We start from the raw sequence: 27,472 nt of genomic DNA, 5'->3' as shown, positions 1-27,472 counted from the left end.
TGAAGGTCACCTGGCAATGATGTGTGGCTAACACGCCGTTTCTCTGCCCTTCCTTTGCAGTAATCCATGGCTGTGTACTGAATAGTATCCCCTGCTACAGCTGGACTGGACTCCATTTAGCCTTTTAAAGCCAAGGCTCCTATTTTAACTGACAGCTTTCCTTTGGGGTGCCAGGCAGCATCCCCCACCCCTGCCGTGTACTTCACTTTGAGCCCCATTTCTTCTTTTGAGTTCTGCCTCCGAGTCCACTGGCACTGATCATGACCTTCTTTTGTATTTCTGGTTTTTTTGAGGTCTTTTTTTTTTTCCTTATCGCCTTTTTTTTCCTTCTTCTTCAAAAACACACAGTTAAAACCAGGCTATGCCAAATTTTCCGGGCTTTTTGCAGTGTTGAGAATGGGGAGGGGGTTTCCTCTCTTCCATGGTAGGAAGCGAAAAGTAGAAAAAACAAACACACACACACACACACACACACACACACACACACTTTACATTTTCTTGCTGGCAGAACAAGCGCGCGGTTTTGCTGTGTTATTGTTTGGTGAGTCACTGATTGGTTAGTGACCAGAGGCGAGTATGAAATATAAGCTAGTTTCTTGAGAAACTAGAAAGGGCCTTTAGAAAGTCTCATCGTGGAGCATGTTTGGAGACCCCGTGCTTGGAGGTTCAAAACAGTATAAAACACACAAAAACGTGGATACTCAGCCAGTAGCTCAGAGAGATGCTACGTTAAAGCTGTCAAGTCTCCTTGGGAAAGGCATCTTATTTGCAGCTTTGATGTCTCCGTGTCCGGTTTTACAGCTATTTCCCGAGAACCTCAAACTTAAACAACCAGTGGACCTCCATTATTCTGGGTTATTATTTGCATTACAAGTAGGAGGCCCCCTCATTTACATTTGTTTACGGATTAACTACTAGAGACCTGAGGAGTTCTGAAAACTTCAAAAGTAGTAGCCCACCCAGCCTTTGGGAGGACTTCAGGGACTAGGCAGAAATTTCGCCTCGAGGGAGAAATTTCGGTCCATTAAACAGATAATGACCCGCTTCGCCCGCCCCTCCCCGGTAAGGGCAGTTGAGGCCCAGAGAGGTCCAGGGACTTGCCAGATGTCCCAGTTCTGTTTCACAGCAGAAGCCAGGCGACATTCAGTGTGTCCTGACTCCTGATCCATTTCACAAACGGATTCAACCCGTTCCTATATGTTCCTGGAGACCCAGGTCTTTTAATGTTCGGAGAAAATGAATAGTTAGCATTACAGGGCCTTTGAAGGGTCCCGTCCCCCCCCCCCCCCCCCAGAGAAAAATATCTGAGGATGGAGTGGGCAGGGGCGGGCAAAGCAGCGGACCAGGCCAGCTCCTGAACGGAGTGTTTCTGCTGACGGTGCCTGTTGGCTGGTCGGCTTTCCTGGAAGTCTGGAGTGGGGCCCAGGCCTGCTTTTTTACCAGGTGCCCTAGATGATCCTCGTAATCAAGGAAGTTTGGTAAACAAAAAATCTAACCTGGGAGTGAACACGAGGCCTTTAGAAAGCCGATTAAAAGGGTTAAAATAGTTATTTTATTGGGTAGCTTTTCTCACTGTAGACAGAAAGGGGTTTCTTTTTTCCTTCTGCAGTGAAAAGGCTATTTAATTAGTACAATGGTTATTGTTTTTCTTAAGTACCCTAAATACTCTGTTAACTTCAGGTGAAACAAAACCAGTCATTAGAAATGGTCCGAGCTTTCCTGGAAAATCCCCACATGTGATCACGATCACACACACACACACACACACACACACGCGCGCGCGCACACACACACACACACACACACCCTCATTTCTCTTAAGCCAAGAAGTTTGCTTTTCCTACCTGAGGTGCAGATCACTTTTGGTTTTGGTTTTGGTTTTAATCATTTGGCATTCACATGTGGCTGTTTTTAATTAAAACAAGAAGCTTTAAACTGGTGTGTGGTGTTCTTAAAAACCTTCTCGGCAGATTTCCCAGTGTCCCCATCTCTAACCTGTCTTCTCCAAGTATAATCTCTGCTACCTCGCACTGCCCACTCCCCTTGCCTTGTCTTACTTTGGATGTCCTTTTTCTTCGGCTAATTTCGTGTTTTCTTTCTCTTTTCTCTCTCCCTCTCTAGCTTTTTTTAATCTTGTCTCCAGCAGCTGCACTAAGTCTAAAGGAGAAGACTGCCATTATAGAAGAGTTAGGGTTCCATATTGTCTCAAACCAGAAACGAACCAACCCCCTCTCCCCTCAAACTGCGCGCGCACACACACACTGCACACTCCACAAGTGTTCATGTGTCCCTGTGTCCAGGCAAGAAGCTCTCTCCTGACTTACTTGGTATTTTAAGTGGAAATGTCCTAACCTAACAAGGCAGGAAAAGAACCTTCAGAGCTGGAGAATGGACCAAATGTGACCTCAGAGAGACAACTGCAGACGACTCACCCAAGTGTAAGTGACTGGGGCCGGAGACCTCAGCTGTGGGTGTGGATGTGCTGTTCACAAGTTTTCTGTTTTTCCTCTTTAAATGCCAATTCTCCGGTTCGATGGGTTGACTGTCTAAGGCCACTATTAAACATCTTTGAATACGGAAGAGAAAGCCACGTGACAGTCCTATCTTCAGCATTCACAGACCTTCTGCAGACCTCCCCTCCCAGCAAGGGGGGAAGTGGATCCACTAACACTCAGGTGGGGAAGGCAGAGACAGGAGGCGGGTTTAAACTTAGAGCAAAATGACTTCATTCAACCCTCCAAGGCCAGTTGGGGTTTTGAGAGAGGGTTCCGTCCAACCCGGGTTCTGCAAGGAGAGCTTTGATGTTGAGAAATCTGCCTTGAATTCATTGGTTTAACTTGCATCAAAATACCATGTATGTGAGTGTGCTTATTCCCGTATAGCCCTACCACCATTGCCATTCCGCTGTCCAGGGTCTCCTGAGAGAGCCTCTTTGCATGTTTTCCAGAATCTGTGTTTGTTTTTCCTTTCTTCTCCTTCGTTCCCTTTTTTTTTTTTTTTTTTTTTCCGCTCAAGAGTGTGACCAGTCACTGCCCCTCTGGGGCTTTCATTCGCCAGGAGAAACCTCCCGAAACCAGCACTGTTTAGCTTGGTACCTTTCTAACGTCCATGTCAATTTTCAATAAAATTCAAAGAAATGCTCGATGGCTGTGTGATCTGATCTTAAATCCTTAAGGGATGCGTTCCACCACGGCTTGCTCTGGGCGGAGTGGGTGGCTGCCTTCCAAGTGAATGACTTAAGGGGCTCAGGGAGGTGAGCCGGTAGGCAATCTTAGGAGGTGGGCCCTGCTGTGCCCCTCCTCCCCATTTAGGCCTGAAATTCCCACGGGGCGGGGTGGGGGTGGGGCAGGAAGTCCTCTACTTTTCCTTCATTAGCGTGGATTTAACTGCTGCATTGAGCTGATTATCCTCCGGGATAAAAGGTGTCTTGGAAATGAAGTGCCAGATCCTCCCAAGATTCTGGGATGAGTTTTGATTCCTGAAGCAAATTCAGAACTCTGCGCCGCATGTTTTCTTTCATGTAACTCTGTGATGTGAGCATCCCGAAAATTCATGAACATGACTGTTCTTTATGACTGGAAAAGCATTCTATAGATAGCAAGTAGGACTTTATGTCCTGGGTCTACCAGGGAGGGAAGCCTTCTGTTGTCCCCAGCATTAAAGTAGACAAGAGGGGAGGACGGTCAGTTTTCGACAATTCCGGTTGCAGTCGAGGTAGGGTTTTCTTTTCCTCGGCTTCATTTTCCTATTGGTCAGATGCGGGAGACCCTAGCGTGGTCCCTATCCTCTCTGTACCGGAGGAAACGACACTGGCCTGCGTCTGCGCAGCTCGCACACTAGGGGGCAGTCGAGAGAGACAGAGAGAGAGAGAGAGAGAGAGAGAGAGAGAGAGAAACACTCGCTTATGACGTCACTGAGCAGGGGCGGGCACTTAGGTGTGGAAAAATACAGGCTCTGGAGCCAAGCACCCTTGCTATCCGTGTGTGCTCCGGGGCAAGTTGGGTTAAAAACTTCTCTGTAAAAGGAGAATATAAGTAATTCCCTTGCAGGGTGATTGTGAAAGCTACGTGAGCTAATGTAACTTAACGACCTGGTTGTTCCATAAGCCACAGCCCTTATTAAGGATGGAGTTTTCCCTTTACTTGGAGTACTTTAGGTTCCTCTAATCTAGGGTTTCTCAACCTCAGCACTATTGACTTTTGAGGCCAGAGACTTCTGTGTCTAGGGGCTGCCCTGTGCATTGTAGCCTGTTCAGCAGCGTCCCTACCTACTAGAAGTCAGTAGCACCCACCTCTCCCCCCAAGTTGTGATAACCAAAAATGTCTCCTGACGTTGCCAAATGCCTCCTGGGGGGCCAAATCGTCCCATATTGAGAACCATTGTTGTAAGCCAGGGGTCAGCAAACTTTTTCTGTAAAGGACCAGCTGGTAAGTTATTTTAGGCTTTGCAGGCAATGTGGCCTCTGCAACCTGTTCAACTGTTACTATAGCACAAACACAAAAGCAGCCATAGATAACTATGTAAAAGGACGGAGCATAGGCTGGGTGCCAATAAAACTTTACTTATAGATACTGAAATTTAAAATTCACGCATGAGGGGCGCCTGGGTGGCTCAGTTGGTTGAGCGTCTGACTTTGGCTCAGGTCATGATTTTGCGGTCTGTGAGTTCGAGCCCTGCATCAGGCTCTGTGCTGAGCCCTGGAGGCTGCTTCAGATTCTGTGTCTCCCTCTCTCTCTCTGCCCCTTCCCAGCTCGTTCTCTCTCTCAAAAATAAAGAAACATTAAAAAAATAAAAATAAAATTCACGCGCGATTTTCATTTTCCCATGTCCTGAATTATTGCTGTTGATTTTGTCCAACCATCCAAAAATGTAAAGACCATTCTTAGCATGAGGGCCTTTCAAATGCAGGCGGTGGGACCGGTTTGGGCCTGTGAGCTGTAGTTTGCTGACCCCACCTCTAATGCATTTTAGTGCTTAGTGATGCATCAACAAACCCAAGGGTATTAGAAGTAACTGGCCAGTCGAAAGAAATCAGAAATAAAGACAAACGGCTGAACACTTAATGCAAGGTAGTGGGGGGGGGGGGCGTGGGGGATGGGTTTAACTAAAATGTGCATACAGTTTTGCTGGAGCATCGGTGGGGCCAGGGGCCTGCTGTGGCCATGAGGGCGTGCTCCTGGGGCACTGCTGAGCAGGTGACAAAGCCAACTGCTTCTAGGGAGAGAGCTGGGCCCCTAGAACCCTCAACAAAGACCCAGCAACCAGGGCTCCAGTTGTAAGCCCTGAGATTAAGCAGTACCCTCTGCTATCTGAAATGTGCCCACTTAGGGAGACTCCTCTCTTTGCTACAAGCACAGCTTTCTTGCAAAGCCACTCTTTTCAAATATGGGTACCCCTTGAAAGAGTTCTGTATCAGAACAGTGGTACCTCACGGTGGTTTTGCTGCCTGGTCCTACCTTACACTGGTGTCTCTCCAGATCCTGCACCACCTCCTAGCTTGTTTGGCTTGGGCTTTAGAAAGTCCCTGCCCTGGGCTCAACACCTGTAAAAAAGTATATGTCTATCTGTTATGTATAGACTTGGGGCCAAACTCCTTATTTTGGGTTTGGGCTTAAATTACTTGTGCTCAATCTAACAATAAGGATATACTGAACACCTTCTGTGGGTGCGGCCCAGTGCCCTATGCTATGGGGGATACTTTTGCATGAGATTCAGTTAGATTCTGCTTTTGAGGAACTTACAGGCTAGCCGCATCTCATCTACTCAACCAGATGCTTCGATCCTTCCTGATACCCAGTCTTCGTTCTAGTCCCTCAGTCTGCACAGGCCTCTCCTGGAGTTACAGAAACTATTTGGCGACTTTGTCTAAAATATCCTCTACTGATTTAGATCCTGCTTTCGAGGCTCAGGCCCTACCTTCTCCTCGACGTCCTTCTTGACCCCATCCACGTATCCTGATCTCTTCTCCATTTTCAGACTTGCTAGTTGAACTCTTATCTTTGCTGCCTCCTGCTTCAGAGACATCCCTCCCCAAGAGATGTTAAGCTTCCTAAGGGTAGGAACATCATTTATAGCGCTTCAGAGAGCCCAGTAAAGTTGGACACACAATAAAAAGTAATTAAGAGGTAGCTAGATTGAGATTTTTTCAGCAAGGTAGGGAGTTATTTCACTTTTCAAACATTTAATTTTGGAATTAAATTATGAGAATACTATAAAGTATATCCACATACTTGAGGCACCTGGGTGGCTCAGTCAGTTAAGTGTCTGACTCTTGGTTTCGGCTCATGTCGTGATCTGATGGTTTGTGAATTCAAGCCCCACAATCAGGCTGTTAGCACAGAGCCTGCTTGGGATTCTGTCTCTCCCTTTCTCTGCCCCTTTCCTGCTTGCTCTCTCTCTCTCTCTCTCTCTCTCTCTCTCAAAATAAACTTTAAATGAGACAAAATCTTAAAAAAATAGATTATTTTCATTTTAGGTCAAGGTGTTGCCCACTTTCTCCACTATATAATTACTGGGGCTTTTCCCCCCTTCTTTGCTACTAATAATCGGTGGGGGGGAAACCATAAGTTCATGCACATATCCTACTGCTCCTCAAAAATTCCCCCCCTAGATTTAGCATCTATTGATAATTCTTGCCTGAACCAATCTGCAAAATGACGATTTTCCAACTCGAGCACTCCCTTCATCTTTACTGGTCAGCACATAGTAAGTGAGGGCATTCCCTTCTCCCACGTTACTTCTTTATCTACTTCGTATCGCTGTGGCTCAAGGCTTCCTATTTTTTCAATAGTTCGTTGCTGTCCTTAATAATTTTGATGCTCAAATTACCAAGAGTTGATCAGTGGGAGCACTCAGCTACTGCTTTTGATCCACTAGGAAACATTCCACAAGAGGATATTGTAGTGCAGACTACTGTGGTCAAGAATTTTCGGTGATCTGATTTCTGGGGTCGTTTATGGGGGTGGGGTAGGGCCAGGCTCCAGGTTTCCCTCTTTTCATCCCTCACTGACTCCCCCACAGGAAAGGGCAGGGAAAGGACAGCTCAGAGCTGTCAGTGTGTGTGTGTGTGTGTGTGTGTGTGTGTGTAGTGTAAAGACAGTGGCAAGGGCCTGTGTTAGAGCAGAGAAAGATGATGGAGGAGAGGACGATGGATGATTACACCAAGTTTCTGGATCATTTTAGGATTGTGATGGCTGCCTTGGGGCACCTCGGTGGCTCAGTCGGTTGGTTAAGCATCTGACTTCGGCTCAGGTCATGATCCAGTGGTTCATGGGTTTGAGCCCCGCGTCAGGCTCTGTGCTGACAGCTCAGAGCCTGGAGCCTGCTTCGGATTCTGTGTCTCCCTCTCTCTCTGCCCATCCCCTGCTCATACTCTGTCTCTGTGTCTCTCTCTCAAAAATAAATAAAACATTAAAAAAATTGTTTTAAAAGATTGTGATGGCTGACTTTCTCATTGCTCCCTCCCACACCTCCCTTCAACCATTGTTCAGATAATTCTGCTTAGAGGTTTCAGCTCTTACTCACTGGGCTGAAGACAGGTTGGCTAAAGGATTTTTTGATCAGAAGGATTACCAGGGAAAGAAGGTCATGGAATATCATGCAAGTTTTTGTTTCGTTTTCTAGAGGATGGAAGTGTTTTTTTCCATAGTGGGAATTACAAATGGAATCCAGTTATGGTGGTCCCAGGGGAAATGGCCCCTAACATCAGTTTCATTGCCTTTCATTTTTTTGTAAGTTTATTTATTTTGAGAGAGAGAGAGCGGGGGAAGGACAGAGAGAGAGGGAGAGAGAATCCCAAGCAGGCTCTGCAGTGCAGAGCCTGATGGAGGGCTCAAACTCACGAAAGGCAAGATTGTGACCTGAGCTGAAGTCCAACACTTAGCCAACTGAGCCACCCAGGTGCCCCAGCCTTTCATTTTATAACCCAAGTTCAAAACTCAGACTGCAATTATTTGTTGCTATATGGTGGGAAAGCTTTAATCCAAGCTGAGAGGAAGGAGTTTTTATTTTTTTCAAATCTCTTTCTAGGAGAGATGTGTATTGAATACAATGCTGATTGTGATAAAAAGTTGGCAGTTTAGGCTGAAATTAACCCAGCTGTGAAATAATAAATCGGCTTAAAATGTAAGCTCCAAGAAAATGAATTTCACGAGATTGGGACAATGGGAAGAGCCTTCATTCATTCAGCAATTCATTTAATTCAACAAGTACCTATGGAGCGTCTACAGGAGCCAGGTGTTGGTGGTGCTAAAACCGAAATGGGTAAGTTCCTTGTTTTCATGGAGCTGCCATTGTTGGGGCAGGGCGGGAATAGCCAACCTGTACGAAATGAATTTCAAAAGGTGATACATTCTGTGAGGAAGAAGAAAAAAACAAAGCAAAACAAACTCAGAGCAGTGCAAATGACTGGGGGAGCTCTGGCTAAGGAGTCAGGTGACCGAGATTCTGATCTCAGCTTGGCCGGGAACGGTCTACACCCTTCAGCAAGTCACTTTACCTCTCGGGCCTTATTTTTGTGACTCATACAAGGGTGACTTGAATGTATGAGCTCTGAGCTTCCTTCCTAGTATCGTGTTCTCTGACTTAAAGACCACCATGACATCGATAAATCTGAATGCTTACCATTGAGAAACCAAGTGCACTCTGTGTAATGGGACAGACGTGGAAATAAATCATTATGAAGCTGTAAAAAGTGCCATATCTTCTTAGTCCATACACCCCTACACATAAGATGTGTCACGCAATGAGAAATATGTCATCTAAAAATATATACAATTTAGGGGTGCCTGGGTGGCTCAGTCGGTTAAGTGCCCACTCTTGATTCGGCTCAGGTCGTGATTTCATGGTTGGTGGGTTCCAGCCTCGCGTCAGGATCTACACTATCTGGCATTCTCTCTCCCGATCTCTCTTTGCTTGGGATCCTCTTTCTCTCTTCTCTCTGACCTGCCTGCTCATGCTCTCTCGCTCTCTGTCTCGCTCAAAGATAAATAATATTTTGAGTGCGCGAGAGAGCACTAGTGGGGAAGGGGCAGAGAGAGAGAGAGACATAGAATCCGAAGCAGGCTTCAGGCTCTGAACTGTCAGCACAGAGCCCCACGCGGGGCTCGAACTCACAAACCACAAGATCATGACTTGAGTCGAAGTCAGATGCTTACCCCACTGAGCCAACCAGACGCCCCTAGATAAACATATTTTTTAAGTATGTCATTTAAAGACTTAAAGAGGGCAATGGGTTGGGGCGCCTGGGTGGCGCAGTCGGTTAAGCGTCCGACTTCAGCCAGGTCACGATCTCGCGGTCCGTGAGTTCGAGCCCCGCGTCAGGCTCTGGGCCGATGGCTCGGAGCCTGGAGCCTGTTTCCGATTCTGTGTCTCCCTCTCTCTCTGCCCCTCCCCCGTTCATGCTCTGTCTCTCTCTGTCCCAAAAATAAATAAAAAAAAAAAAAAAAAGAGGGCAATGGGTCAAAGTCACCTCATCCAATGGTCCTGCCAGCGGGACGTTGAGTTTTCCGCAGGACTATTCCCCCCCCCCCCCCAAGACTGTAATCAGTTCTAGGATAACAGAAATACCCCTGTTCCTTTTTCCTTTGTATTTCCATTATATTGAGCATACATTAGGTGCTGTGTAAATTCCCGCTGAGAGACACTCCCTGATTACTTGAATAGCGCGGGTTGGCGGCAGACACTGAGGGAAGAAGCTCCACAGGTAGAGTGACACATTTCACTCCAGAGTGATTCAGCCATTTGCTACTGTGCAGCTTTCCCCCCCCCTCTTCTTTCGGCCCCTTTTGGAATGCACTATGTTGCGCGTTTTAAATTGGTACATGGTATACGGAGTTGCTTGCAACTGCGGTCAGCACCGTGTCAACATGGTGTCTCCATTTGTCCGCAATTGGAATGGCGTACGGACGATACAAGTGGCCGGCTTGAGACGCGGCGCTGTGGATGATTTTCTTTGCAAGCGTGACCTTTCCCCTACGTTTTCACAATAAAATACAAAGCTAATGACGCACGGGGCAGAGGTTTTCAAGCTAGCCTCTGAAGAAAAGGCGCCTGGGCGAGCTGACTTTTTTTTTTTTTTTAAGTGTGAAATCCAAACCTAAATCCCTCCCCAAAGGGCACGGTCCCACTGTCGCACCCGCTCGGAAACCCAGGCCAAAGCGTCGGCCGAGCCGTCGTGCCAGCAATCGTCAGCCGGCGCCTTCCAGGGATTTTACGGACTCAAGTTCCCGAACGTCGGAGAACCTTCCAAAATTCCCTTCCCGAAATCCCCGCCCCCCGCTCGTCTCCGTAGTGCGTCAAAGGCCCGTAGTCGTCATAGGAGGAAAAAAAAAAAATGTACGTCGCGCGAGATTCGGCGACGGGATTTCGAAGTTAGGGAACAGCCGCGGCGCACGCGTACTGGCCTCACAACCTCGGGGCGGCACGCGGGTAGGTAGGCTAGAACCCAGAGGAGGGGGAGTAGTGCGTGCTGGTGTCTCCCCCGGTCGCCGCGCAGTGTGTGGGTCTACGGGTCGCTGGAGGTGCGGAGCACCGGGCCTGGCCTGGTCTCCCCGGTGCGCGTGTGACTGCGGCGGGCGCCGTCCTGCGCCTCCGAGAGTTGGAGGAGTGCCGCGGGCGTGCGCCCCGGCGTCGGAACGTGAGCGCGTGCTCGCCGTTTCCTTTTTAACGGTCGCCCCCCACGCACACACTCCAGTCCCCTGAGAGTTGGTCTTCGCGCCTCGGCGCACCCCCTCCTCACCCGGCCCCTCCCACCGACCCCCCCACCCCCACCCCGTTCCCGCTCGCTCCTGGTGGGTAGCCGGCTTCATCCCCGGGGTCCCTGCTTGGGGGCGGAGAAGATGGCTGGCGGACGTCTGCTGTTGGGGGGCGACTTCCTGTCGCCGCCGCCGCTGCCCCCCCTCCCGCCGCCGCCGCTGCCGCCCCTCCCGCCGCCCCCGCCCGAGCCAGTGCTGGAGCAGTGGCGCTATAGCCACGAAAGTGACTGGCAGTGGGCTCTGCGGCGCAGCTTCATCTGTCGGCACCTGCACAGCTATCCCGGGGCTGCCCTGGACCAGCTCCTCGCGCTCTCCGCCGCCTGGACCAACCACGTTTTCTTGGGCTGCAGGTGAGGAAGGTGTGAGGGTCGGGTTACGGACCGGGGCAGGGGGCTCGGTGATGGGGATCGGGATAGAGACGGGGGCAGGATACGGATGAGGACTTAGAGGCTGGATGGAGATTGGGAGGTGCTGGAGGACTCCAGAGGGTTCGGTATTGGTCCGGGGGGTTGGCCGCGCGAGGTGGTAGAGGGTGCGGGAATCGCGGGAGCAGCTCCTCCAGGACCAGGGATGGAAATAAAGCAGCACCTGGAAGACGACTGATGAGAGGTGGTCATTGTGGTGGTGGTTTGGGAGGGCGTGGGAAATGACGAATAGCAGAATCTCGGACCTGCGTAGGACCTTCCAAGGATGCGGTAGCCGCAGAGATATTCGACAGTCGGGGCTTCGAGGGTCTGCTGGGCGCGGGGGGAGGGGAGGGATCCCTGCTAGTCTCCTCCTGACCACTCCCTCTTTCCAGCCCCATTAAATAAAACAACACCAGCCCCCCGGCGGGGTTTTACTGTGTTCTGCTGGGGAGGCGGTTTGTATGAGGTCTCTTAGCTGCAGGGTCCGCCTTGCGTGTAGATTTGCGCATAATATGCCTGGACGCAAACAAAGAGATGGGTATATCTATTCTAAAAATGGATTGCTCTCCTTTCACCTTACATGTGATCAGAAGGATTAACATTTGGCCTGTGGGTGAGGTTTTAGGGGTGTGGGTGTGTGTCTGTGTCCGTGTCCCTTTCCTAGAACCTGGTGCATGTTCTGAACAGGCCTCTTTGAAAGCTCTTTGCATTCAATGGAGACTGCAGTATGGTTCCAACGCATTAAAACAAAACAAAACAAGACTTCTTGGACCTGTGTCCTTCGGAACCCCCCAAACTAATCATTCCTTTGGTAGACTTGAGAGGCTTTTTTTTTTTTTTGACACTTAGGGCTTACGGTGAATTTTTTATTAGGATGACAAATTGTGGAAAATGATCAGATCAAATTCAGCCAATTCAGTTCTAGGAATGACCATAACAGATACAGAAAAATAGGATTGTCCACATCTACCCTTAATTGTTGAACGTAGTATCCAATATATACTTTGTTTTGCTCACTATTTTTTGCGATCACTATTTTTTTCCTATCTTCTCTAGGTTAGTATAATTTCTGCCTCCAGAGACAATGATTTCACTGGAGGAACTGGTTACAACTGGGGAAGCCTCAGTTATTAATTTAGATAAATCTAATTGACCTTCACTTAACAATATTATTGTTTGCAGTTGAAAATGTACTTTTATCCTGTAATTATAGATCTCCTTGATATCATAGAAAGTCCCAGGAAATCTGAATCCTGAAGAAAAAATGTACATGGGGGAGAACAGCTATCCTTTGTGTTAATAATAAATCTTACCTTCTCTCTAGAATGTGAGCTCCTTTGGGGAAGAGGTCTTTCCTTTCTTGTTCACACCTTTATCCTCAGTGCCCAGAAGAGTGTCTTCTGCGTAATAGCCACTCAGTATATGTGTGGAGTGAACAGATGAATATAGCTTTATACTGTACAAAATGTATTCATTATTTATGTCTCTCATTTACTACAACAGCCTTGGGAATTAGGTGGTGTCTCATTTTTACAGCTAAATCAATGGAGGCCAAGAAGTTAAGAGACTTTTCCAAGGTCCCGCAGTTGGGGCCAGTACCCAGGTCTTCTGATGCTCTTTCCACTGAGACACAGCTGCCATATTTGGGAAGGATGGACCAGGAGTGAGAGCAAGTAACTGACACAAGTCACATCATTATTATATCTCAGGATTTCGTTCCAAGAACAACAGCCCTTTATGTAACTAGGGCATTAAACAACACAAAACAGGCCAATGGTAGTTGGTGTTAAAAGCTCAAGCATTCAGGACATTTTGTGTGTGTGACATCATTCTTCATCATGTCACATTTTAGTTAAGTCAGTTCCATCCATACAAGAATTGCCATAACATTATCAAATAGCTTAACTGAAGAATAATGTTCGCATTATATCTGATCACATAGATACAGGAGAAAGGGCAAAGGCAAGAAAGAATCTTGGAAGCTAGGGACCAAGTGCCGTTTTCCACTTGAGTCAGGCTTTATGTTAGCTGTGATCTTCAGGTGGGTAAAATCTATATTCCAGTACTTGTTAAGGTTGATGTTGGCAGAGCTCATTTTCTGGTCTCTTCCATGAGAGAAGACTGCTTTGTCGAAGGAACTGCAGAATACATGGTGAAACAGCCCGTTCTAAATTTAAATTGTTAATTTGTTGTTGTTCAAAGTTCGTCCTTTGACTTTTAGAACAGGTTGCAAATAATAGCACTTTTATTCCCCCACTGGAGGACTTTCTGTGTTCTGTTTTAGTTGGGGCTGAAATAACTCCTCCTAGGTCAAGGATAGCTTTGAAAACTTCTTGATCATAAGACCCAGCCAGGAGGAGCTCCCACATGATCAGGGAGGCAAACCATGTTTCATTCCTTTTGGTAATAGTAGTGATTTTCCCCACAACAAGCTTGAGTATCTTGTAACAGTGGTTCTCAAACTTAAGCCTCAGAATCACCTGTCAGGCTTGTTAAAACACAGATTGCTGGGCCCCACCCCCAGAGTTTCTGATTCAGGAGGTATGGGGCAGGACCCCCAAATTAGCATTTCTAACAACTGCTTTATAGGTGACACCAGTCCACACTATGAGAACCACTGCTTTATAGGATAAGCAATGTTTTCCAGTCAGCTTTTTCATCATTTTCCGGGCAGCCAGGAAGCTCAAATAGCTGAAATTATTTCTCTTCACTCTTATTTGTCTGTTTCATAAAAGTAAACAACCTCTCAAGATTTGTTTCTGCAAGCAATTTCTAAGATATGTCCTGTGGCTAAAGAAAAGTTAGCACAGTCTTCTAATCAACTGCACATACAGCACTTATAGAATTGTTTGTATGAATGCCTAGGGAACCGTGCAGTGTTTTACTTAAAAACTGTAGATAATGCAACAACCATATTTACTAAAGCAGAATGTTTGGTTAAGTGGAGCATTCTCTTTTCCAATCATTCTTCATCGATAGGATCAGAAGAAGAATCCTGGCCTATTGATCTTTGATGAGATGTTAATAGGAAAAAATATATCTTAAGATGAAACCAGGTGTGCCACCTTGATTATTTGTCTCTTCCTTGTTGATAAGAGACTGATTTCTGGAAGGTAGGTGGCCAGTTGCGTTCACGTTGTGAAAATAACTTTGCACGTCGGTACCATGCATCAGCCACCAGCTAAAGAAGTGGGAGTGGGAGCTTTCAAAAGATTGATCAATAATCTGGTTGTGTGTTATTCACTTACGATGTTAGGAGTCTTATTAATAGTTTTGAATAAATAATTTTATACTTGGGAATTCTGATCTTTGCTTAGTTTTGAAACCTCAGCTTTTTTTTATTTTTGAACCTAGTAGAGCAATTTAATAATTTTTTTTCAATTTTGGAAGCATTGAGGCACCTGGATGGCCCAGTCAGTTAAGTGCCAGACTCTTGATTTCGGCTCAGGTCATGATTACATGGTTCGTGAGTTCAAGCCCTGTGTTGGGTGCTGTGCTGACAGTGTGGAGCCTGCTTGGGATTCTCTGTCTCCCTCCCTCTCTGCCCCTCCCCCACTCACTCTCAAAAATAAACATTAAAATATAAATAAATAAAACTTTGGAAGAATTGCTGAATGTTTGTTAAATTTCAAGTGCCACTGTAGATCTTAAGTATGCACCTATCTTTTTTTCACAAATGTAAAATTCATGGGGCACCTGCCTAGGTGTCTCAGTTGGGTAAGTGTCCAACTGTTGATTTTGGCTCAGGTCATGATCTCATGGTTTGTGAGTTCAAGCCCCGTATCAGGCTTTGTGCTGACAGCATGGAGCCTGCTTGGGATTCTCTGTCTCCCTCTCTCTCTGCCCCACCCCTGCTTGCTTGTATGCTCGCTCTCTCTCTCTCTCTCTCTCTCTCTCAAAATAAATAAATAAAAAGAATGTAAGATTCATAAGGTGAAATGTTTTTGTCTGTTATAAATCCTCTTTATGTATGCCAGGCATGAGGGGACTTGAATAATGTCCTGATTTCCAAAAGCTTCGTACATAATAAGCTGTCTTTGAAAACTCTAAAAACCTGCTGAGGTTGTTTGGTTTTGTTTTTTAAGCATTTATGATCAAGTGGGTAAATTAATAGACATAAATACGCATGCATCTTAAAATCACTTGATTAGATTTGCCTTAATGACCTTTATTTACATCATGGTCTCTCCGTAAGAGAATATTGTATAGCCATTAAAACTCATGTGGTAATGACGTAGGAAAAAACTTATTGTAAGTTAAGAACAACGCCGTCACCCCACCAGATTGCATATAGATGATCTGATAGGAATTTTTGGGGGGGGTGGTATGGAAAGCATAAAAAAAGGAATGAAAAGTAAACTCCAAAATGTTAATGAAGTTATCAGTGGTTGAATTTGCAGGTGCTTTGCTTGGTAGGTTCTCTAAAATTTCTGGAGTAAAGGTGTTACTTAAATCTACAGAGGTGCCTGGGTGGCTCAGTCCGTTAAACATCCAACTTCAGCTCAGGTCAGAATCTCACAGTTGGTGAGTTTGAGCGCCTGCATTGGGCTCTCTGCTATCAGTGCAGAGCCTGCTTCAGATCCTCTGTCCACCCCTACCCCTCTTCTGCTTTCTCTCTCTCTCTAAGTAAAATATTAAAAAAATATATATATATATATATATATACATATACACCTACAGAAAAAATATAATGGAAAACAGTAATGAAAGCTTTACTGGCTTGGCCTATTTACAATTTGTGGAACCAGGGGCACCTGAATGGCTTCGTCGGTTGAGCGTCCGACTTCGGCTCAGATCGTGATCTCTCGGTCCGTGAGTTCGAGCCCCATGTCAGGCTCTGTGCTGACAACTCAGAGCCTGGAGCCTGCTCCGGATTCTGTGTCTCTGTCTTGTTCTGCCCCTCCCCCACTCACACACTGTCTCTCCCCTTCAAAAATTAAATAAACATTAAAAAAAAAATTCAGGGGGCGCCTGGGTGGCTCAGTCGGTTAAGCGGCCGACTTCAGCTCAGGTCACGATCTCGTGGTCCGTGAGTTCGAGCCCCGCATCGGGCTCTGTGCTGATGGCTCGGAGCCTGGAGCCTGCTTCCGAGTCTGTGTCTCCCTCTCTCTCTGCCCCTCCCCTGTTCATGCTCTGTCTCTCTCTGTCTCAAAAATAAATAAAACGTTAAAAAAAATTATAAAAAAAAAATTCAGTTTGTGGAACCAGGGGTGCCTAGGTGGTTCAGTTGATTGAGAGTCCAACTCTTGATATCGGCTTAGGTCATGATCCCGGGGTCATGGGATCAAGCCTTGCATTCGTCTCCATGCTGAGCATGGAGCCTGCTTAAGATTCTCTCTCTCTCTCTCTCTCTCTCTCTCTCTCTCTCTCTCTCTCTCTGGGGCACCTGGATGGCTCAATCAGTTAAGCATCTGACTTCAGCTCAGGTCATGATCTCATGATTCATGGGTTCGAGCCGTGTGTCAGGCTCTGCTGACAGCTTGGAGCCTGGAGCTTGCTTTTGGATTCTGTGTCTCCCTCTCCCTCTCTTAAAAAAACAAAAACAAAAACAAAGATATCCTCTCTCTCCTTTCCTGTCTCTGTGCCTGGGTGGCTCAGTCGGTTAAGCATCCAACTGCAGCTCAGGTCATGATCTCATGGTTCCTGAATTTGAGCCCCACATTGGGCTCTCTGCCCCTCCCCTGCTTGCATGCATGCTCTCTCTTTTTCTCAAAAATAAATAAACATTAAAAAAACTTTTTTTAAAGATTCTTGGGGTGCCTGGGTGGCTCAGTTCAGCGTCTGATTTCGGTTCAGGTCATGATCTCACGGTTTGTGAGTTTGAGCCCCACATCAGGCTCTGCGCTGACAGCCTGCTTGGGATTCTCTCTCCTTGTCTCTCTGTCTCTCCCCCACTCATGCTTGCTAGGTCTCTCCCTCAAAAATAACTTAACGTTAGGGGCGCCTGGGTGGCGCAGTCGGTTAAGCGTCCGACTTCAGCCAGGTCACGATCTCGCGGTCCGTGAGTTCGAGCCCCGCGTCAGGCTCTGGGCTGATGGCTCGGAGCCTGGAGCCTGTTTCCGATTCTGTGTCTCCCTCTCTCTCTGCCCCTCCCCCGTTCATGCTCTGTCTCTCTCTGTCCCCAAAAAAAAAAAAAAAAAAAAAAAAATAACTTAACGTTAAAAAAAAAGGTTCACCCCTGCTCACGCACTCGTGCTCACTTTCTCTCTCTCTCAAATAAAAATAATAGGGGCTCCTGGGTGGCTCAGTTGGTTAAGCATCAGACTTTTGATTTCAGCTCAGGTCTTGATCTCACGGTTTGTGGGATTGAGCCCTCCGTCAGGCTGTGCACTGACAGGGCAGAGCCTGCTTGGGATTCTCTCTCTCCCTTTCCCTCTACCCCTCCCCTACTCGTTCTTGTTCTCTCTCTCAAATAAGATAAACTTAAACAAAGTAAGAAGTATTTTATGGGAATGCAATCCTAAGGGTCTTGTTAAAGACTCTAGGTTAATATTTGCATTGTTCTCTGAAATGTTGAGAGTTAGGGACTATACAGTCTTTCCCATTATTATTTGAGCTGGTTGGGTTTCCTCAGTGTTATAACTAATACTAAGCTGTCTGTGTTCACAACCTATGCAAAGGTTTATTTTTATAGCCCATGGGTGATGTTGAATTTTGTGGCAGATGTAATGAACAGGGAACAGCAAGTAGGTATAATTATTACTACTGTTGGAAGAAACCCGAGACAAAAGTGAATGGAATGAGCACCGGATGCATGCCATTTACAGCTGTACAGCATATTTGGAATCAGGCTGGAATTGAAGGTCTGGAGGGTATGCCTGGAACTCAAGGTGAGTGGCTTGAGTATAGTACCAATTCAGGTAGCAAAAGTGGCATTTCAGGTTTAAGATTTATAGACTTTCATTTTCACAGTCATTTGTGTTCGTCCTCTACCTTGGAAATTGAACTCCCAAATATGGATGGAAGTGATACATAGAAAGTACAGCGTTTGAGGCTCTACTTTCTGCTGTTTCGTAAGAGTAAGTGAACACAAGGTTGCTCTTGGCATTTCAATTCCGGTAGCAGCTGCAGTAGCAATTATCGGTGGAGAGTGCAGGTTACGACTGAGCTGGCTTGTGGTAATCTGTCTGTGAAGGCCGCCGCGTCTCGATGCTACGCTTTGCGAGGAAAGCTGTCCGATGGGTGTGGAACCAGCTGTGCCAAAAGTGGGAAACATTACCCTCCTTCAAGTTCAGAACCTATTCATGTAAAGGGGTGATAGTTACTCATATTCAGAACTTTCTTCCCAAATGGTACCCAGAGTCTCTCTTTTGGTCATTGGCCAGGAAAGGCTCTCAAGGTAGGAAGGGTGAGTAGGTCCCCATGATAACAAAAACTTCACTTGAGCCCGTATGTTTGTTTCTCTGCAGTTATATGATAGTCTGTCAAGCAGCCAATCTACTTTATAAGGAGCCCTTTTAAAAATCGTTTTGGGGTGCCTGGGTGGCTCAGTCGGTTAAGCGTCCATCTTCAGCTCAGGTCATGATCTCATGGTTCCTGAGTTCGAGCCCCGCATCGGGCTCTGTGCTGACAGCTCAGAGCCTGGAGCCTGCTTCGGATTCTGTGTCTCCCTCTCTCTCTCTGCCCCTCCCTGACTCCTCGTGCTGTCTGTCTGTCTGTCTCTCTCTCTCTCTCGCAAAAATACACATTAAAAAAATTAAAGTAACACACAAAAGTAAAAGACCTTAATGGACCTCCACGTGCCCATCACCTGACTTCGGAAATATCAACAGTCTGTCATGCTGTCCTTCTCCTTTCATCTATTATGCCCCCCGTTCCTTGTGGGAGATAGTCTGGAGTATATTAAAATCTTGGGGTACCTGGATGGCTCAGTCAGTTGAGCGTCAGACTCTCAATTCTCTCTCTCCCTCTCTGCCCCCACCTTGCACTCTCTCTTCTCTCTCTCTCTCTCTAACTGAATAAACTTTCCAAATACTTAAGTATCTATCTGTACCAGATAATTTTTTTAATTTATGTTTTTTAAGTTTATATGTTTGAGTGAGTGACGGAGAGAGAGCAGGGAAGGGGCAGAGAGAGAGGGAGAGAGAGAATCCCAAGCAGGCTCCACACTGTCAGCACAGAGCCCGATGCAGGGCTTGAACGCATGAACTGTGAGATCATGATCTGAACCGAAATTGAGTGAGATACTTAACCAACTGAGCCACCCAGGCACCCCAAGAATTTTTAAAAATAGAGTTATAACGCCATTATTTACACTCAACAAAATGAGCAATAATTTCTTAGAATCATCCAATGTCCATGTTCAGTCTTCTCCATTTGTCTCAAAATGTATTTCTTTTAGGATTTTAAGTAATCTCTACACCCAACGTGAGGCTCGAACTCACAACCCAGTGATCAAGAGTTGCATGCTGTACTGACTGAGCCAGCCAGGTGTCCCTCAAAATGTGTTTTACAGTTGGTTTGTTTGATTCATGGTCCAGACCAGGTCCATACGTTGTATTTGGTTGATCTGTCTGCTTTAACCTGTAAACCCATTCCCCTGTCCTTTTTATTTTCACGCTATTTGATGAAGAAATTGGATTGTCACATAGTGTTTCCTTCGTTCTGGATTTGGCTGGCTATGTTCTCGTGGTGATGTTTAACATATTCCTGGGAATTAGGGGCTTGATTAGGTTTGAGTTCGATTATTTAGAGGGCCAGAATACTTTATAGATAGTGCTTTGAAATTCCTGTCATCACGTAAGGGGACACATGTCTGCTTGTCTCATTTTTCGTGATACTAAGATTATAAAGTTCCCATCAACTTTTTTGAATTGAAATTTTCATTGAGATCATTGTAGATTCACATGCAGTTGTAAGAAATACTACAGAGATGCCCTGCGTTCTTTAATCAGTTTCCCCAGTGATAACATTTTGCAAAATTATTGTGTAATATCACAATCAGGATAATGCCTTTGTTCACAATCCACTGATTTTATTCAGATCCCCCCAGTTTTACTCGTACTCATGTGTGTACTCAACTTACTTAGTTGAGTACAGTTTATTACATGTGTAGGTTTGTGTAGCCACTACCATAGTCAAGATACTGAACAGTTCGGGTGTCACAAGGATCCCTCTCCTGACCCTTTTATAAGCACATCCCTTTCCTTGCCCCTCATGTGCAATATTGTGTGTATCTGTTTGTTCCTTTTTATTGCTGAGTAGCGTTCTGAGGTGCGTATGTACCAGAGCTTAACCACTCACCTGTTGAAGGACTTTTGGGCTGACTGCAGGTTTTGGCTGTTACAAATAAAGCTGCTGTAAACATTCACGTACACGTTTTTGTGTGAACATGAGATTTGATTTCTCTGAGATAAATGGCCCGAAAAAAGTGCAGTTGCTAGGTCCTGTGGTAATTGTGTGTTTAATTTTGTAAGAAACTTCCAAGTTGTTTTCTAGAATGGCCATTCCAGTTTACACTCCTACCGGCAGCATATGAATGATCCGCATTCTCTGTGTCCTTGTCAGCGTTTGATGTTGTCGCTGTTTTTCACTTAGCCATTCTGAGGGTGTGTTGTGATACCCCGTTGTGGTTTTAAATTACATGTTCTCTGATGATTAATGGTGTTGACCATCTTTTTGTGTGCTTATTTGCAGTGCGCCTGTCCTCTTGGTTAAATGCTGTTCACGTCTTTTTGTTCATTTGTAAATACATATTTTTTACGGTTGCATTTTGAGAGATGTTTGTACTAGATACTCGTTTTTTGTCAAGTGTGTGGTTTGCAAATAGCTCTCCCAGTCTGTAGCTTGTCTTTTCATCCTCTTCGCAGGGGCTTTAATTTTGATGAAGTCCTTCTTACCAATTTTCCCTTTTATGGGTCATACCTTTGGTGTCCAGTATGAGAACTGTTTGCCCAGCCCTAGATGCTGAAGATTTCTCCTGTATTTTTATTTTTTATTTTTATTTATTTATTTATTTTTTATTTTTTTTTTCAACTTTTTTTTTTTTTTTTTTTTTTTTGGGACAGAGAGACAGAGCATGAACGGGGGAGGGGCAGAGAGAGAGGGAGACACAGAATCGGAAACAGGCTCCAGGCTCCGAGCCGTCAGCCCAGAGCCTGACGCGGGGCTCGAACTCACGGACCGCGAGATCGTGACCTGGCTGAAGTCGGACGCTTAACCGACTGCGCCACCCAGGCGCCCCTCTCCTGTATTTTTAAATCAGTGTTGTAGTTTTACATTTTACATTTAAGTACATGGTACATTTCAAATGAATTTTTGGATGAGAAGTAAGGTTTAGGTTAAGGGTTTGTTTTAAACATGTACTCATTTTTGGGGCGGGCGCAAGGGGGGAGGGGCGGAGAGAGGGCAACAGAGGATCTGAAGCGGACTCTGTGCTGACAGGCTGACAGCCCGATGTGAGGCTCGAACTCACGAACCGTGAGGTCATGACCTAAGCCAGAGTCGGATGCTTAACCGACTGAGCCAGCCAGGGGCCTGTAGGTTGAGGTTCTGTTTGTCGCCTAGAGATGCCCACTTACTCCAGCACCCTTGGTTGAAAATGCTGTCCTTCCGCTGTTGAGTTGCTTTTGCAGCTTTGTCAACAATTAGTTGAGCATGTTTCTGGGAGTTGTTTTTTGGATTCTTCCCCGTCAACTTTTTACCTAATAGATTTAGCAGCCGTTGCTGATTATTTCTTAGTTGCTCAGAGGTACGATTTATACAGGAAAATTCCAGATAAATGCTTGCTTTCTTCCTTTAATACTACCTGTTTTAGAATAATGACTTGATTCCCTTACTGATGCTCAAGTTGTCTCACTTTGCCGGTAGTAGTGTATTCAGATTGGCTTCTGAGTCCATTTGACACAACCCATGAGGTCTTTCATAGCTTTCTTGTTTCCAAGCACAGTAATCTCTCCCACGTTCATCTTGTACATTTCCTGCTCCAGACTTGGAATCAGCCATTCCTCTAAGGACCCCGGTTCCTTTTTGTGGGAAATGGCAGAGACCACAGTCTGGATGTTAACAACCCAGCCACTCTTAACACTCTTAGTACTTCTGTAAATATAGAAAGTGGTTATTTACATATAGTATACATATATGATAGAAAAAAATGAATCATGAGTCTATATGAGTACTTGCAAATCAAAGATAAGATCTTCCCCTAAATATTTTAAAGTTTATTTATTTATTTTGAGAGTGAGAGAGAGTGCAAGTGGGTGGAGGGGAACAGAGAGAGGAGAGAGAGAATCCCAAGTAGGCTCTGTGCTGGTAGTGTGGGCCTGAATTTGACGAAGTGAGATCGTGACCTGAGCCGAAATCAAGAGTCAGACGTTTAACCCACTGAGCCACCCAGGCGCCCCCACTTAAACTTCTTGATTTTATGTTTTGTGTCTTCTAATGAAATAACATAATTGCTCCTTTGATAGGTAAATGTTTTAGAGTAGATTCTTCAGTTTTATAGCCAAGATGCTCTGTTGATAAGGTCCTCTGGGAGCAATTACAAGATTGGCTTGTTTAGCAGCTTTTTTCAAAACGACATTCTTGTCTGTTTTAACTATAGATTATATTAATTTAAATAGGTACAGCCCACGCCTGATGGAAAAAATTCTGCAAATGGCTGAAGGTATTGATATTGGGGAGATGCCTTCATATGATCTGATGCTGTCCAAACCTTCCAAAGGTCAAAAACGTCACCTCTCAACATGTGATGGTGAGTATGCTTGTTTCTGGAAGGTGGGATTTGAAGAAACGACACGGCTTTTTCAGAATGATATGAGCGTGGTATGTGATTTTAAATAACATGGGTAACATTGGACTTACGTAAAAGAGTTTTAACTTTTAGTTACGTACAGTATGTTGTTGTTGTTGTTGTTTTTCCCGAGGATGCTAAGTAGAACTGAAAACTAAGAATATACTGAGGTCACACTATAATGCTAGCCCTGAAGTCCATGCCATGGAACCTCCCTCCAAATAGAAGAGCCTTATTACTCTGATCATTAGAACATCTAAGTAACTAAATCCTCCTGGATGGGTCCAAGATGGACCAGCTTGCTACTGAACGGTGTTACAGGGAGGAAGCTCTAGTGTCTGCTATAGCCTCGACAGAGAGTTCTTCCGTAGCTTTACATTTGATGTCCCCCATAAATCATTAGTTCCCAGCTGCTGTTTGTTCTAGAAATGAAGCATAGCAAACCGCCCTTTTGTGCTGAATAGGTCGGAACTAAGATTTTGACTTGAAGACCTTTGGGGTCTTTTGATAATTATTATTCTTTGAGTTGTAGTCACAGCTCTGTAGAGAACGATCACAGAGTCACTCACCAAAGTGAGTGGTACCAAAGAGAGAGGCTGTGTAAACGCCACTGGCCGTCATCTCTTTTGCATCAGAGCCATCTGTTCCATTTGCAGGTTTTCAGAAGGGCGCTTTTCAGCACAGGTGGTGTGAGAGTGTACTGGAACTACCTCTTCCCCAGTGCACTTCACCTGTGCTTGAGCTCATTGGCTACAAAAGTTTCCACCAGTCACGTGTGGTGGTGCCCTGCGTACTTGATGCAGTGGCATATTTTCTATCAAGGTTCTTCCCTTACACTTAGGACAGGGAACATCTGTCCTTATGCTGGAATCCTCCGTTGACACTTGAGTCCCTTTGCCTAGATGACCTGAAGTTTTTGTGATGGGAAGTATCTTGTACCGACAGTGCCACTTGCAAATAATACAGTTGGTACTCTTTTCCTGTTTGCTTCTTTTGAAATATTCCCTCCTTAATGAATTGTAAATTTCACTCATTCTGTAGGTCAAAATCCTCCTAAAAAGCAAGCCGGTTCCAAATTCCATGCGAGACCTCGTTTTGAGCCTGTACATTTTGTAGCTAGTAGTTCGAAAGACGAAAGACAGGAAGATCCTTATGGCCCTCAAACAAAAGAGGTAAATGAACAAACACATTTTGCCAGCATGCCGAGAGACATCTACCAAGATTATACTCAAGACTCTTTCAGTATACAAGATGGGAATTCTCAGTATTGTGATTCATCGGGATTTATTTTCACAAAAGACCAGCCTGTAACAGCCAACATGTATTTTGACGGTGGGAACCCTGCCCCAAGCAGCACATCACAGCAGGCAAACTCTCAGTCAGCTCCTGAGCCTTCACCGTCACAGACATTTCCTGAGTCAGTGGTAGCTGAGAAGCAGTATTTTATTGAAAAATTAACAGCGACTATCTGGAAGAACCTTTCTAATCCAGAGATGACTTCTGGATCTGATAAAATTAATTACACATATATGTTAACTCGGTGTATTCAGGCATGTAAGACAAATCCTGAGTATATATACGCTCCTTTAAAAGAAATCCCTCCTGCTGACATCCCCAAAAATAAAAAACTTCTAACAGATGGTTATGCTTGTGAAGTTAGATGCCAAAATATCTACTTAACCACAGGTTATGCCGGCAGCAAGAATGGGTCCAGGGATCGCGCCACTGAGCTAGCTGTAAAACTCTTGCAGAAACGTATTGAAGTTAGAGTTGTCCGACGGAAATTCAAGCACACGATCGGGGAGGACCTTGTGGTGTGTCAGATTGGCATGCCTTCCTATGAATTTCCTCCAGCTCTGAAACCACCAGAAGAGCTGGTGGTGCTGGCCAAAGATGCTTCTGGGCAGCCGATTTTTAATGCTTCCGCCAAACACTGGACCAATTTTGTCCTTACGGAAAATGCAAACGATGCCATTGGCATCCTTAACAATTCTGCCTCATACAACAAAATGTCAGTTGAATACAAATACGAGATGATGCCAAATCGCACGTGGCGTTGTCGAGTGTTCTTGCAAGATCACTGTTTAGCTGAAGGTTACGGAACCAAAAAAACAAGTAAGCACGCAGCTGCCGATGAGGCTTTGAAAATCCTTCAGAAAACACAGCCCACTTACCCATCTGTCAAAAGTTCACAATGCCAAACAGGTTCTTCACCCAGGGGATCTGGAAAGAAGAAGGATATAAAGGATCTCGTAGTTTATGAGAATTCTTCGAACCCGGTGTGCACGCTGAACGACACCGCTCAGTTTAACCGGATGACGGTCGAGTACGTGTACGAAAGGATGACGGGCCTCCGATGGAAGTGCAAGGTGATCCTGGAGAGCGAAGTAATCGCAGAAGCAGTTGGGGTGAAGAAAACCGTCAAATACGAAGCTGCCGGAGAAGCTGTAAAGACCCTCAAAAAGACCCAGCCGACCGTCATTAACAACTTGAAGAAAGGAGCTATTGAAGACGTGATTTCAAGAAATGAAATCCAGGGCCGCTCGGCAGAGGAGGCTTACAAACAACAAATCAAGGAAGATAACATAGGAAATCAGCTGCTGAGAAAGATGGGCTGGACGGGTGGCGGGTTAGGTAAATCTGGCGAGGGCATTCGGGAGCCCATCTCCGTCAAAGAGCAGCATAAGCGAGAAGGGCTTGGTCTCGATGTAGAGAGGGTGAACAAAATCGCCAAGAGAGATATCGAACAGATCATCAGAAACTATGCCCGCTCGGAGAGCCACACGGATTTGACTTTTTCTACGGAGCTGACTAACGATGAGCGGAAGCAAATACATCAGATTGCCCAGAAGTACGGTCTTAAGAGTAAGTCGCATGGGGTAGGCCACGATAGGTACCTGGTGGTAGGTAGAAAGAGACGGAAGGAAGACCTCCTAGATCAGCTCAAACAGGAAGGCCAGGTGGGGCATTACGAGCTTGTGATGCCTCAAGCAAATTGAGATGTTGCTAATTTATTTTGGAAATGCCCGATGAGGCAGATTTGTGAATTAAAGAAATGCTACATGTCCTGACTGCAGAGTATATTCATTCTTAAGATGTTTCACCTTGTTCATTTCATATAGTGCTTTATTAGGTATTGGAACCCGAAGAATTCGGTCCGCTTGTATTAGCTTCATTCAGCAGAGGATACTGTGCGGTTATCGTTTGTGTCTCTGATATCGCTGTGTCCCTCAGATTTTACTAGTTTGTACAAAGCAAGAACACACGTCCAAATGGAATTTCACCCCGAGAAAGAAATTCTCATTTGAAAGGGCATAGCACAGCAATCTGCAACAATACATAAAGTTGATATCGACGACGATAAAACTACCGTCTTAATTCCAGACTTACTGAAAACGTCAGATCGTTTTGTATTACTATTTTCATCTTTGTGTGAAGCCAGTTACAGAATGTTTAACAGTAAATTGTGCTGTACGTGTAAATGTCCTTACCGACTAAATGATGTAAAACTTTCTTAAAGTAATTTTAGTGTTCCTTTATTTATAACTTCTACCATGTGGTTTCCAGAATATTGAAAGTGATTTACTGTATCTTGTGGTATAGGAGTTTTAACCAATTCTAGTTTTCATGCTGAGAGAGCACTACTTGAGAGAGCAGTTGAAAAGTTTCAAAAACTTTGATTCAGTCTGAAGAAAGGAAGCTGGAGCTGTTTGTTCTTGGTGCCTTGCAGAGAGACTCACAGCAACTCTCCGTTATAGCTTTTTCACACGGTTTGGACGTACCGCACGTCCAAGGCGGCCACAACCGTGGTAGAACTTGGTAAAAGACTGCAGATACATTGGTGCTTTGATGAAAAGGTCAGTTGGCCGGTCCCTCTCTCAAAAAGCTTACCAAGCCCCAAAAGCCAACTTTGTAACATATTTAAAACTGCTATTTTCGCTTATTTCTGGAATGTAAAAAAAAAAAAAATGTATAAAAAGAATTAGCATATGCTTCCTGAATAAAAAGGAGCCAAAGTTGATCAAAATGGTGGCGTGCTTATTTCCGGGCAGCAGCCTAGTGGCGACACTTTGGATCTTTGGAGGGGGGAAGTGGTGTTTGCACAAAATATTTCCCACCCCAGAGCGAATGTGGATGAACATAAAAGGACTTGGCAGATACGAACAGCTAGCCAGTCACCCGTCACGTTTTCCTATGGCCCAGCCTGCTGGCTGCAACCAGATCTCAGGCTGTTTGTTTACTTTTACGTGATTTGGGTTTTGCATCTCAGAGCAAGTATTAATATTTACAGTATTACTATTCAGAGAGGACTATTCATATCGATAGTTAAACACTCCAACGAAATGACAGGGCAGTTAGGTGGCTCACAGTGTCTTAAAACGTTTAGCACCGTATCTGAGATGCAGTCGGCCCACCATAAACAGGAATTTCCTTTCCCCTCTATTTTGCATGAAGAAGCTGTCCATGGTAGTTAAACCGATATTTTAAACGTACAAAGGGATTCACTTTTACACCTGGATCTCCATCTTTTAGTCACCCACGGTGATTAACTGTGTGTGATGTTTGCTTCTCACTGACTC

General features: G+C 45.3%; 2 protein-coding genes and 1 long non-coding RNA gene across 6 annotated transcripts in view; 2 read left to right on the top strand and 1 right to left on the bottom strand.

The window, feature by feature from the left end:
- Window positions 1-3,142, top strand: part of SEPTIN6 (septin 6) — a 67,911-nt gene extending 64,769 nt beyond the window's left edge. For 3 of the 4 annotated variants that reach the window (XM_058713076.1, XM_058713070.1, XM_058713074.1), the window contains one exon: window positions 61-3,142. In XM_058713076.1, the coding sequence (XP_058569059.1) occupies window positions 61-85 (25 nt within the window). In that variant the 3' untranslated portion in view covers window positions 86-3,142. The remainder of the gene's footprint in view (window positions 1-60) is intronic. The other variant, XM_058713072.1, reaches the window with a different exon arrangement.
- Window positions 3,143-5,914: 2,772 nt separating this feature from the next.
- LOC131502348 (uncharacterized) lies at window positions 5,915-10,395 on the bottom strand. The gene is made up of 3 exons (XR_009257017.1): window positions 10,136-10,395; window positions 8,212-8,319; window positions 5,915-6,049 (listed from the first exon to the last, which is right to left on the bottom strand). It is a non-coding gene; the product is annotated as an uncharacterized LOC131502348 (long non-coding RNA).
- A 42-nt stretch (window positions 10,396-10,437) lies between these two features.
- On the top strand, window positions 10,438-26,919 carry NKRF (NFKB repressing factor). The gene is made up of 3 exons (XM_058713069.1): window positions 10,438-11,104; window positions 22,723-22,853; window positions 23,934-26,919. Exons 1-3 carry the CDS (start codon window positions 10,839-10,841, stop codon window positions 25,889-25,891), a joined length of 2,355 nt encoding a protein of 784 aa, XP_058569052.1. The 5' UTR covers window positions 10,438-10,838; the 3' UTR covers window positions 25,892-26,919.
- The last annotated feature ends 553 nt before the right edge of the window (window positions 26,920-27,472 follow it).

Source organism: Neofelis nebulosa, chromosome X (assembly GCF_028018385.1).
Source record: "Neofelis nebulosa isolate mNeoNeb1 chromosome X, mNeoNeb1.pri, whole genome shotgun sequence".
NCBI lineage: Eukaryota > Metazoa > Chordata > Mammalia > Carnivora > Felidae > Neofelis > Neofelis nebulosa.
Note: the sequence above shows the minus strand (reverse complement) of the source record. Positions and strands in the feature narration are given on the sequence as shown.

Coding starts and splice junctions, on each gene's coding strand:
- NKRF (XM_058713069.1), top strand. CDS start 10,839: ATGGCTGGCGGACGTCTGCTGTTGGGGGGCGACTTCCTGTCGCCGCCG. Junction 11,105..22,722: donor CACGTTTTCTTGGGCTGCAG/GTGAGGAAGGTG, acceptor TAATTTAAATAG/GTACAGCCCACGCCTGATGG. Junction 22,854..23,933: donor TCACCTCTCAACATGTGATG/GTGAGTATGCTT, acceptor CTCATTCTGTAG/GTCAAAATCCTCCTAAAAAG.